The 12,693-nt window shown below is 39.7% G+C and overlaps 1 protein-coding gene across 1 annotated transcript in view; it reads right to left on the bottom strand.

Annotated features, from left to right (window-relative positions):
- Positions 1–12,693, bottom strand: part of LOC122945365 (dynein axonemal heavy chain 11-like) — a 165,076-nt gene that overhangs the window by 32,148 nt on the left and 120,235 nt on the right. Inside the window, exons 17-19 of the mRNA XM_044304438.1 lie at positions 8,395–8,637; positions 5,024–5,206; positions 1,911–2,026 (exon numbers count right to left, since the gene is read on the bottom strand). Coding sequence (XP_044160373.1) covers positions 1,911–2,026; positions 5,024–5,206; positions 8,395–8,637 — 542 coding nt within the window. The remainder of the gene's footprint in view (positions 1–1,910; positions 2,027–5,023; positions 5,207–8,394; positions 8,638–12,693) is intronic.

The following is a 12,693-nucleotide window of genomic DNA, read 5'->3' as shown; positions in this document are numbered from 1 at the left end:
AAGACCCTAATAATAGGGTACTTAGATATGTGCCTAATTCCACCCTGAAATTGGGCCTGCAGTGCAACTGTAGATACCTGTAGAAGAGGGTACGCGGCACCAGGAATCTCTCCTGAATCTGCAAAAATGAGATCAACTGCCCTCCCTCATACAGATCCCCCAACACTAGAACCCCGTACCTCCTCCACTCAGACACCCCCTCTAACCGCAGCAGATGAGGGAACATACAGTTGTCCCAAATGGGGACTTCACTGGTTAGGTCCTTGTAAGCATTCAGTTTGGATGCCTGCCATATCTGATGGGCTAGCTTGTGAAGGCCATCTTTTTTTAAATGCTTTTAAAAATTTCACAGAAAAATCGTATTTATTTATAATGTATCCCATTGTAATAAAACCATCATAATATACCCAACAAATATGAAGAATATTATCCATCACACTATGTATATTACCATAGTCATACTATATATATATATATATATATATAGAGATAGATACACATACTCGCACACGCATTTATATAGTGTGGGAGACTAGATTGCATGTTTATGCTGATAACTAGACAAGTATAAAACATTTAAAGAGTAATGGCACTTTAAAAAGACTTTTGATATGTCATAGTGAGGATTTGACTGGTAGGGGTCTGTGCCCTAAAACCCACATCGACTGCTCAAATGAGGGGCGCTGTCTTTCCTCATTGCTAAAGATGGGCTCATAGACTTTCTATTGAGCTCGTCTTTAGCAGCATGGAGAGAGAGCGCTTCTACCTCTTCACTTTTCCAATCGGTGGGGGTCACATAGCAGCCATTCAGGCCTTGAAATTTAAGCTAAGTGCGCCGTGGCAAGTTTCATTTTAATACTAGACCATACCTCTGACTCCACCCAATGCATATCTACACACACCGAATCCCACCCAGTCCCCTCAGTGCCTCCACACAGAAGGTATATCTACATTGTGCCCCCTCACCGTAGATATGCCCACATTGTTCCCCCACTTTAGTTATACCCCCATTGTGCCCACAGAGTAGATCGTCCCACATTGTGCCCCCACTGTAGATATGTAACCCTTTCAGTGCTCTCTGTTAATAAAAATAAATAAAAAGTTCCCCCAATGATCAGAGCTCATCCTCTGGTCGCCAGCAGGCATACATTGCGCTGCTGAGCTGTGTAGGAGGATTGTGCCAGCCCAAGAATCAGCCTGCACACTCCTACTACGCAGCCCAACTGCATCATGCCTGCTGGGGAGCGCAATCAACTGTCTCTGTGTCCTTAGGACGCAGAGACATATGACATCAGGATATACCTCGGCCCTTCAAGGACGCAGAGACAGCCACTTAAATCCGGTTGGTTGGGAGGTATGCACATACACTTTACATACACAGACTTAAAGGGTAATAAGTCACCAAACTTACATGCTGGCCAACCTAGGGGGCAGGATCCTGGGGATAAATTTGCTGTCACTGCTGCCGGACTGATGCTCTTCCTGGCAGAATGCCCCAGAAACAGACGGTTACAGCATGCAGACCCTTCTTTCCTGTGCCTTAATACTTCAGCTCAGTGAATGTGGCCTGCCTCAGCTCTCCCGCTTCTTATTCATCTGGTAGGCAGTCTGGGTAGCCATGGGCCCCCTAGGAGACTTGGGCCCCGGGCAGCCACCCAAACAGACTATATTATAATCCGCCATTACAATGGGATACTCCAGCTTTATCCAACATTTGCCCTCAGTGGAAAGTGTTTGGATACAGATATCATGAAGAGCGATGTCTGCTTTAGCTTGAGAATATCAGGGATCAACCGAGGAATCAACAATGCGCTTTGTGTTAAAACATTAGAAAACTGTTACATAGTATTAATCAGGTAACGCTACAGACAATGGATGGATTTTCTCGGAAAATGAAGATGCATCCTTACCACTGAGCCAGGTTGTATGTTGATGGATAAGCCAGCTTCATCCAACTGTCAGGCACATTATCAAAAAATAGGGCTGACTGCAGTTGCTCCATTTCAGAAGAAATTGCTAACTCGCCCTAACAAAAGAAAACATTAGTGAGCTATTTGCTTTTCAGATAGCAGCTGTGATAAGATGACATGATAAATGGTAAAGAGCCCCTTTTTCGCCTCTCGCAGAAATACACAAGGTGCTACATGATGACGCCTGAACAATACAGAAGCCTCAGCTTTCTCCAGACACATAACTCATTTACTAAAAGGAATATTAAGTAGTAACAATAACTAAAGGATTTAAGGTTATGTCTCTGGAATGTGCTGCAAAAGTGGAGAAATTAAATATGTTTTTCTGCAAAATGATTTTGCTCTCTGAAGCTTAAAATAACTGCCCTGCTAGCTCCGCAGGTTCTGGGTTTCCTTGCGTCAACATCCAGCTTGGCGCGAGTCACATGACCTCTGTGGCAAGTCATTCTTTGCCACAGTCACATGACCTCTGTCAAACCGAATGCTGACGCGGGGAGACCTGGGACCTGCAGTGATAGAGTTGGAAACCAGCGGTGGGAATCAGGTAAGTATGATTAGTTACCACTGTGGGTCCGGCCAAGCTGGGGAATCTGTAGAAGAGGTCCCTAGGTGTGACCACCCCTTATAGAGTCCATTCTTTATTTTCATTCTACTCATGTATCTGTAGTAAATATTTATCGTATTTAAAATAATTTTTTAATTTCCGTTACTCACTTCTCTTGATTAAAATATTACAGAGACACAGTATTTAGAAAGGTAGTCTAAAGACCTTATTGTTTCTCCTTTCTTTACTATTCTCTCTGTATATTCTTAGAAAACTCCAGTTCTCCATTTGCAAACAGCACAGAAACAGCTTGAAGTGCAAGTCTGAACACTTGTATATAAATATGCCGAAAGAAGACACTGATCTTGCAAGGACCACATCCAGAGCTAAGAAGCTAGTCTAGTCTCTGTGGGACTCATTTAGCTGAGTATTTTTTTTCCACAGAGTTTGGCCAAAATATAATTCACATATAGCTTTACAATGAGACAGAGATAATTGTCTCTTAAGTACTATCTAATATTTTCTTAATCTGCAAAAATCTAGTAAATTACCATATATGATATGACATATTTAAAGGCAATTTTTAATTATTGCTACTCATTTTTTTCTTCTACAGCTTTCAGTTTAAGTGCATTTGCAGACTAGCAGGGTCTCTGTCTCACACCGAATACGCCAGGGAGCTGCTCTAAAGGCTCAAAGTGTATCCCTTACCTCGGAACTCCTGTCAGCTCATAAACACTCATTTAAGGTAAATTCTTATTAAAGGGGTTTTCCGGGAATTAAGAAAATGAAAATACTTAAATATTACTTTATTATAAATATATTCCCAAATACCATTCCTTAGTTATTATGGCTCGTTTGGGGTTTTCTGGGAATTAAGAAAATGAAAATACTTAAATATTACTTTATTATAAATATATTCCCAAATACCATTCCTTAGTTATAATGGCTCGTTTTGTCTATTAGTGCACACAAAACCTGTCCTAATGACACAGGAGGACAAGTTACTTCACAATATTGAAGTACAGAGAGGACAGACAGGACAGACTGTGGTAATGGAGACTGCACACAAGAGCTGCTGTTCACTATCCACACCCCCATCCTCCCCTCTGTACTTCATGTTTCCTCATGAACTCCATTCCTACAGAGATTCAGCTGAAGATCTTATCATCTGTACTCAGGATCATAGAGTAGAGCGGAGGATTAGGCAGCTCTTTAGCTCAGTGTTGTGAAGTAACTTGTTCTCCTGTGTCATTAGGACAGGTTTTCTGTTTACTAATAGGACGGTGGCCATTTTATTTCTCCTGATGACAAAACGAGCCATTATAACTAATAAACGGTATTTGGGAATATACTTATAATAAAGTAATATTTCAGTATTTTCATTTTCTTAATTCCCCGGAGAACCCCTTTAAACTGTGCATGTGCCTCGTCATAAATGAAATGCAACCTCTAATAGCACGGGGGATATCAAGATGATAAGTGTTGATAAATCTTCCCCAAAGTGTATTAGAAGATTGCACATATCTTTTCAGCATGCAATAGTCAAAGTGAAACCAAGAAAAATTGCCTATTAAGGAGTTGTCCCAGTCCCACAATTACAATTTACATTTCTCTGTTAGATTAGGCAAAACATAACCATTTTTCAATTGGAATAATTTTAAAATCTGCTTCTGTGTCCTTATTTCATATTGTTTGGAGGTGCTGGTCTCATTTTGTTTTTTACATTGTACATTTGGGCCTCATTTGGACTGTGCACTCCTGCCCATCTACCCAGGGCTTCTAATCAGAGTATAATATAGCTGGATTCTACAGTACATTAGAGCTATGGTGGCATGCACCTGTACTTTATTTCATAGTGTTTGGAGGTGTTGGTCTAACTTGTAGAAACAAAGTAGTGAGTCCAGCACTTGGGTCTTGAATAAAACCATTAATTTAATTTCAAATCTTAAAAAAATGGCACACAGCAGGACATCACCCCACACTAGTCAACGCGTTTTGGACTGTACTCAGTCCTTATTCATGACTGGTCTAACTTAGTTTTTTACATTGTTTCTGTGTCTAGATATTGTTGGTTATGGCGCCACCTAGTGTTCTTTTCATTCCTTTTCAGAATGTCCACATTAGTCCAGTGCTGGTGAAAAAAGCCACTTGTAGTACATATATTCATACCTTGTGGTCTGCAGAATAGCAGAAATCGACCCCCTGTGTACACTAGGATCCAGACAGTAGGCCTGAGCTATTGAATCTGTGTATCTGCCATCATTCAACTCATCACAACAACGGCTGGGGGCGTTAGAACATGTACTTTACATCAATATCTACACACAGAATTTCAAAATGATGCCAATTGAAAGTTCTTCTGTTTTACATGATCCTGGAAGATATTTAATTGTCGAGCAACCTCTTAAACTTACGTTATTTAACAGATCTGGGGAACGATCCCCAATGTAACATATTATGATGCATACCTAGCCTAATACAGTATATACTATAGCACAGCTCATACCTTAAGACCAAGATCCAACTCCTTTAGAGAACGTCTGATTTCATGAAGGAGAATATTCATCCTTTCGCATTCCTGAAAGCACACAAGGATGTATGGAGTCCGCTCCGCTGTCTTGGAGGTTATATCAGCCATATTATATCCTTCAGGGAGTTTATCTAGGATTTCATCCAGCAATGCTTTAACCTGGGGAAAAAAGCCTCATGATAAGGTCATTTGTAGCAGTTATTCTTCGTACAGTAATTGACTTTGATACATTTGATAACATATTTTTTACCACATGTAATACAATAACAATACAAATCAATACAATTAAAAGGGTTAATATGAATGCGGTATGAAATACACAGAATTGTCTGTATATATCTATAGGTTAAATACCGGTGTATATGTGAGCACTTGGGAGATAGTTAAAAGGGCCCTATAGCAACATCAAAATGTGACCCCCTTCCTAGTGGTGGTTCATAAATCCACACACCCTTGCATTCGCTTCCTTCTTTCATATATCCACTTGGTACTGCTTATAGTTTTAGGAATATATATTACTGTATAGATACATGTCTAATGAGAGTGCTACCAGTTTGGAGGTCATCCAGTAGAACAGGAAAGGTTGACGCTCCAGGGAGTCTATTAGTTTATTCCTACGAACATATGAATTCCCTTGTGCACACCATATTATCAGCCGCACACTGAAAATGGGACTACTGGGTATGTGTACGGCTTATATTTAAAAAAACACCAGTCCAATAATATACTTATCAGGAGTAGGTTATAGGATTTCTATTGATATGTATGGTCAATCATTAACTGGGAAATTTACATAGCAAACAGGCAAAATAAATGGAGTGTTTTCTAAACACGTTAATGAGTTCCTCTGTAGCACAGGCTCCAGCCTGTGGGATCATCCTTAGATCACAATGATGCTCTTCATTAAACTCTCCACTTTTAATGAGTTGTCTTTACTATGGAAAAGGTCTGAGATTTGTATTTATCCTTTGGGATTTTAACTAAAAGGCAATACCTGCACTAGGGTTCTGTGCCGTCGAGTGACTTTAATGAGCCAATATAACAATTACAAAATATCATGTAAAATGAATACATGCTACAAAAGATACAATTTATACCACTCCCTTTAGTCTAAATGATATTGTTTATTGTATTTTGCAGCCAGGGTTGTATTCTGGAGTATTTTAAAGGCATGCTGACCTTATATTTTGCAGAAATATTTAATAAAATTCTAATAAAAATAAATGCATGTATAGCAAATCTGTTTAATACATTCTGTTATGTCATTGGTAGCAAGATCAGGTGAGACAATATTAGCTGCATTTTGGGTTGTACCCAGGGGGAGATTTATTAAAGAGGACCTTTCATCGGTCCAAACATTGTAAGATAACTATCAGGCTATGTAGAGCGACACCCCGGGATCTCACTGCACTTACTATTATTCCAGGGTGCCGCTCCGATGAAAGGTCCTCTTTAAGACTGGCACTGTGTACACAGGTCTTAATTTGTCCTGTGCTGTAGTGAGATAAGCCACAGTTATTAGGAAGCACATGCCTTTTAATAATTGCGGCACATGTCAGGCCACCTATGCACTAGAACTGGTGTAGATTTCTGGTGTAATATGTGCCAGTCCTCTGGTGCCCATTTTGTTAAATGAGTTAGGCCACAGAGGTCCTGTCCTCAGCCCACCTCCTCTCACCCACTTTTTGAAAAGTGCAAAGGGTGTCGGAGAAAATCAAAAAAGTTGCAAATTTTGTTGTAGCCAAAATCTGCAACTTTGCTATTCCAGAAAACTCATGTAGAGGCTTAATAAATCTGCCCTTCAAAACTCAATTCTTCTAAAACTAAAATTTCTTCAGATATATATGGATTCTGTGTTCAAGGCCACACACAGAAGGCACTAATGTTTTCTTATCTTACCCAGACTCCATTGATTAAATCTTTCAACTATTTAGAGGAGTTGTCCAGGATTAGCAATGTATGGCTTTCTTTCTTTCAAAGACAGCACCAGACCTGTCCATGGGTTGTGTCTGATATTGCAGCTCAGCTCCATTGGAATGAATTGGGCTAAGCTGGACTGCTACACACACCCTGTTTTTCTGAAAAAAAGCTGCCATTCTTTTCTAATCCTGGAAAACTGTTCCATAAATACGGGTCCCAATTCTGCCCTATTGAGAGGAAACTTGTTTTACCCTGTAAGGTATTTCTGGCTGTAAAATGGTCTCAAGTTATTTTTTTGTTAGGGGGTCATTTATCATATGCGGGTGCTTTGTGACATTTTTAAGTCTGTCTTTTCTTAGTGTATCTGCGTCAATTTGTGAAATGGGGCAGAATAATTATATATTTGGCGTGATTGCAATATGATTTACGCCCATATGTTTAAAAGTACACCACAGGTTTGCCTGGCGTGGAGATGCGACTTGTAAAAGTCGCATATAGTAAATGTGCCATAATCTAGATCTAATCTCACTTTTAGCTCTTAAACATAGACCACTTAGAAAAATAAAGAGGCTCACCAAATGTCACAAAATTTGACCAAATGTCGCAAAAAGTGCCATAATCGACATGACTTGCAACATTTTAAAGCAAAAAAACTGAAATATCTGATAAATATCTTAAATATCTATTTTTTTTGCAGTTGCTTTCCAGTGCCTTACCCTTCTAAATATTGGCGTTCTAAATGTGCTCTGAATATTTTTTTATGATACGCTCAATATAAAAAACATTAAAAATTACTGTAAACTTGTAATAAAATGTCCATCCTCACTATCATGTGGATAATGCCATATTCCAGATAAATGGCTCATTTTGCTGAAGTTTGTCCACCCTCCCATCTGTTCATTAGACCAACTACCGCCATGGCATAACCTCCCCTTTTATTAAACTGGCCATGCCTTCATCTTTCTACACATCCAGACCCAGCATTTTGGGAATCCTCAGCTGGGTATAAATTCATGTGCATCTATAATACCCTCTCCCCCTCACTCACTTTTCCAGCCCAGTTCTTTGACATGCTTGTATGGGAAGTACATAGAGGTTCCTCCACAGTTACCACCATTGTTAATTTTCTTGGACAGAACAAAGGCACAAATAATTCCCTCTTTTCTTTATGTTACATCAAATCCTACCATTAGTTCATTAAGAAATTTACACCATTTTCCTGTGTCTGTGAATCATGCCTATATATGCCAAACCTTATCCAATGACTTGTATACAGATCCCTCTATGCTGTATACTGATGTAAAACACGTGAAGATTTAGAAGATTCTGTCCTGTGAACTTATCGGAAAAATAAGAATTAAATTACATGGGAAGATCACACCAAGTTTTAGCCTTACCCAGTACATGCTCAGAATAATTACACTAACCTTTTCCTCCTCAGTCTGAGGTGCTCCTTCCCGGTTTATAGAATCTCGTGACTGTAATTCTAACAATGTACGGAAAAGATTGTCTGAAGCCACAGTTAAGAATTCAATTTCCGCGTTAGGGTGGAGGCCATAATGGACAGGGCTCTCAGGTGGCAACATCTCATCAATGTATCTATGGTAGCCTTGATAGTCAAGGTTAGAGGGTATCACAAATCCAGGCGCTAAGGCGAGTTTCCTATCAAACTGCAGAAAAAAGAGAACATTGGATGTAATCATCATAACAAAAAAATACTTCACACTAAATCTCCCGGGGATATTGGTAGAGACTCTGAGAAAATTACCATCAGTGACATTATTTCAAGAAAAGTGTCCAGAAAGGGTTGGCAGATATCATGGGCTGCCATCATCTCTCTATAGTTTTTTTTATTTTCCATGTTTGTTTCTATTCCCCTCCTTGAGAGGGGAGCCTCAGATCTGTGCTAAAACAGAGTTTCATTGAATATGACAGAAAACAGAAATAATCCTTCTTAGCAGGGTGGCTACAGATCCAAGTTTCCTGTGCCTTGACCAGCGGGATCTCTATCCTTAATTCTCTCGTCCCTGCAATTCTTTTCAGTCATTGTTACAAGAGATCAAGAGAACGTCTGGCTTGGTGCATGCTGGTTCTATTGCTCTATGCAGCAAGTTTGACTAACTTACAGCATGAATAATATTAAGGGTCAAGTATTTTAAGGCTTAAAATATGAGGCTGGAAACATATCTTGGAACATAAGGCTACAGTGTATGCGGTGCTGTAAATCTCATCAAAGGAGAAAATAGTTCTTTAGGATGATCTTCAGTCTCCAGCATGATGGCTTGGAATTGGCAGGGGGAGGGAGTGTCTGATTGCTTACATGTTCTTATTTCTTGATCCTTAATATAATTTTCATTTGAAAAGATACAAGTGTCGAAGAACCAAACATGAGACCGTGCTACATGAAATCTACAAGATTTAGCTTCTTAAAGATACTACAAGATGCTCTCAAACCAATGTGAAACCTTTACAACGTAAAGAGAAGACACTTAGTAACTATTGTTAAATTAGCCTGTATAATGTATTTATGTGTCACTTATATGAATATAACCAGATCATGCAGCACAAGTAATGGATAGACTATTAAAATTGATAATAAGTGCACGTGGCAAGAGTCAGCATGCGTACAGTAACAATATAATTGTTTTCTACCGATGGATCAGATCTATGTTCCTATGGTTTGTGAGTTAAAATTTAGTAGGTGTTCTATCCTAAGTTTGTTAAATTTTGAAGGACCCCTTAGTAGGAAGATCAGAGGTGGAATCACATTATGATGTCAAGGGATTGGTGGCAAGGTGCTTTAAAGGGGTCGTCTCACTTCAGTAAGTTGCATTTATCATGTAGAGAAAGTTAATACAAGACACTTACTAATGTATTTGCTGGCTGGATTCATTTTTCCATCACATTATACAGGTAAAACTTGAAAAATTAGAATATCTTGCAAAAGTTAATTTATTTCAGTAATGCAACTTAAAAGGAGTTGCATTAATGCAACTTAAAATTAGAATATTGTGAAAAGGTTCAATATTCTAGGCTCAAAGTGACACTCTAGTCAGCTAATTAATCCATACCCCCTGAGCAAAGGGTACCTGAGATTGTGACTTTGGGGTTTGATAAGCTGTAAGCCATAATCATCCAAATTATAACAAATAAAGGCTTGAAATATCTCGCTTTGCATGTAATGAGTCTCATATATCAGTTTCACCTTTTAGGTTGCATTACTGAAATAAAAGAACTTTGCACGATATTAAAATTTTTCGAGTTTCACCTATATACTGCTCCCTTCCCTGGTTGCAAACCACCCTGCAATCTATCAGTGGTGGTCATGCTTGCACACTATAGGAAAAAGCATCAGCCTCTCTGGTGGCCAGGACCACGGGAGCGCACATAGGCTAGTGCTTTTTCCTATATTAAGCAAGCAGGACCACCACTGACGGATCGCAGGGTGGTCTGTAACCATGGAAATGAGCAGTGTATAATGTGATAGAAAAATTAATCCAGCCAGCAAAGGAAGGAATATGGACAATAACAATATATTAGTTAGTGTCTTGTATTAACCCCTTTAAGTGCCTACTTTGTGGAAATCCATTTGGACACTGGTTTTATTTCCATCGTGTTGGTATGAGAGATACACCTTTTTTATTCTTACATATAGCGCTCTTACATATAGCATCTGTCACCAGCAACTTCCCCATCAAACTGTGCATAGACACATAGCTGTGATTCACCTGAATAAAATGTAATTTTAGTCTTTGGTGCAATGAGGGTCAGTCACCGTTGCTCTTGTTGCACCCGAGTTCTGCTCCTTTCCGTGGCCAACCACTCCCTGGATGCCTTGACAGACTGGGCCACAAAGTGCTGCAGCTTAGGTGCAAACAAGAGCAATGGGGACACCCTCTTTGCACCAAAGGCCTAATTTGCACAATCAAGGGATCGTCTCATCATAGACAATGGGGGCATATCGCTAGGATATGACCCCATTGTCTTAAAGGTTCGGGCCCTGCAAGGTGGTGGCTGGGGGACTACGGTCTGGCCACCACCAAGACGGCTTCCCATAGAAGTGAATAGGAGCGTACCGCGCATGCGCGGCCCCCGCTCCCATTAATTTCTATGGGGCCGATGGAAATAGCCGAGCCAGAGCTATTTTTGCCGACCCCATAGAAAATGAATGTAGGGCGGCTGCGCATGTGCAGTGCGCCCTCCTTCACTTGCAGGGCTCCGTTCTCGATATCGGTGCGAGTCCCAGCGGTGGGACCCGAACCTATAAGACAATGGGGGCATATCCTAGCGATATGCCCCCATTGTCCATGATGAGACAACCCCTTTAAGAAAAAGTATCATAACTTGGGAACGGAGCCTCAGATCAATAAAAGAAAAACTGCGCTTTTATCAGGGAAACTACAGCTATGTGTCTACAGCTGGATAGGGAGGTGGCTGGTGACAGATTCCCTTTAAAGAAGATTTTAAAAAACAACCCCTGAGGTTTTCTTCTTCATGCAATATTAAAATAACCATAGAAACTCTATATAACACTCTGCAAATTTCTTGTACTGAACGTAATCACAGTTCATTTGACTGAATAAAAATATCTCAAATTACATGCATAGTGAAGAGTCAAATCCATTACGTGATATGGTCTGTGTTCCTATCTTTTGTAGAAGGCAATTTATCTACATTTTATGTACAGGAAAATGATTGTCAATGTAGTAAAGTTTAACACACAAGATGTTAGATTTCTGAGTATAATACATGTATGTACGTATAATAAATAACAAAATTAAAGGCAAACATTATATGTGGTGTTGATACATTTACTTTCCTAACACTGATATGTTTACAATATGAACTAATTTGTGTCGAACCATGTCTTGGTTCAGTCATGTGAGGGGTCCTAAACTTTCTAAAGGGTTCTGCCACACTACATTTTTTTAGCCTTTTTTGGCATGCAATAAACACTATAAAATTTAGGTGTTTTTCACAAGCTTTTTTGGGGGGTGAGCTCTTTTAGTCACACGTCTACTTGTGTTTTTGTTTTCCTATAATAAAGCCTATAGGAAAATGCTGTACCCCAAAAAACTGTTTGTAGGGTGGTTCATAATTTCTTATTGGCCATCATGTAACATCAGCCGTGGTAGTTTTTGCTTGAATATAAAAAAAGTCTATAAAAAAATAAAGCATTTTTGAAAAACAAACTTGTTTTGAAACCCCTCTTACACATGGCACTTATAGCACCTTCCTGAATATGAGATTGTCGTGGACATTTTAAAGACATTCTGTCTCAGGTGGTGAACTGCATGTAACGGCAGAATGTCCATGATTTCAGCAACTAAAGATTAGTATTAGTATTTCAATATACTATTTGTATAAATTGCCCTGTTAAGGTGCTGCAATCACCCTCCAAATGAGCAATACGCTTGTTTGTCGGGTGATTGCATCCTTCATTCGGCAACTAAAATTGGCAGGAGATGGTCCTGTGCAGGCTTGGACTGGCCCACAGGGGAACAGGTGGGCCCCTGAGAAAGGTGGGCCCCTGAGAAAGGTGGGCCCCCAGTCCACCAGCACAGCAACTCATATAACCTATATCAATATAAAAAACTGGGTAGACTATATCCAATTTATTATTATAGATGCATCGGAAGGTTAAAATGGCCTCTAGGAATAGAGGCAGGCCAGCCAGGATCCTCTCTTACCTGGGACCCACTTTTTGAAGTTGCTGCAGAGACCCC

The sequence above is a fragment of the Bufo gargarizans genome, chromosome 8 (assembly GCF_014858855.1).
Source record: "Bufo gargarizans isolate SCDJY-AF-19 chromosome 8, ASM1485885v1, whole genome shotgun sequence".
Taxonomy (NCBI): Eukaryota; Metazoa; Chordata; class Amphibia; order Anura; family Bufonidae; genus Bufo; species Bufo gargarizans.
This window is presented reverse-complemented; position numbering and strand designations above follow the sequence as displayed.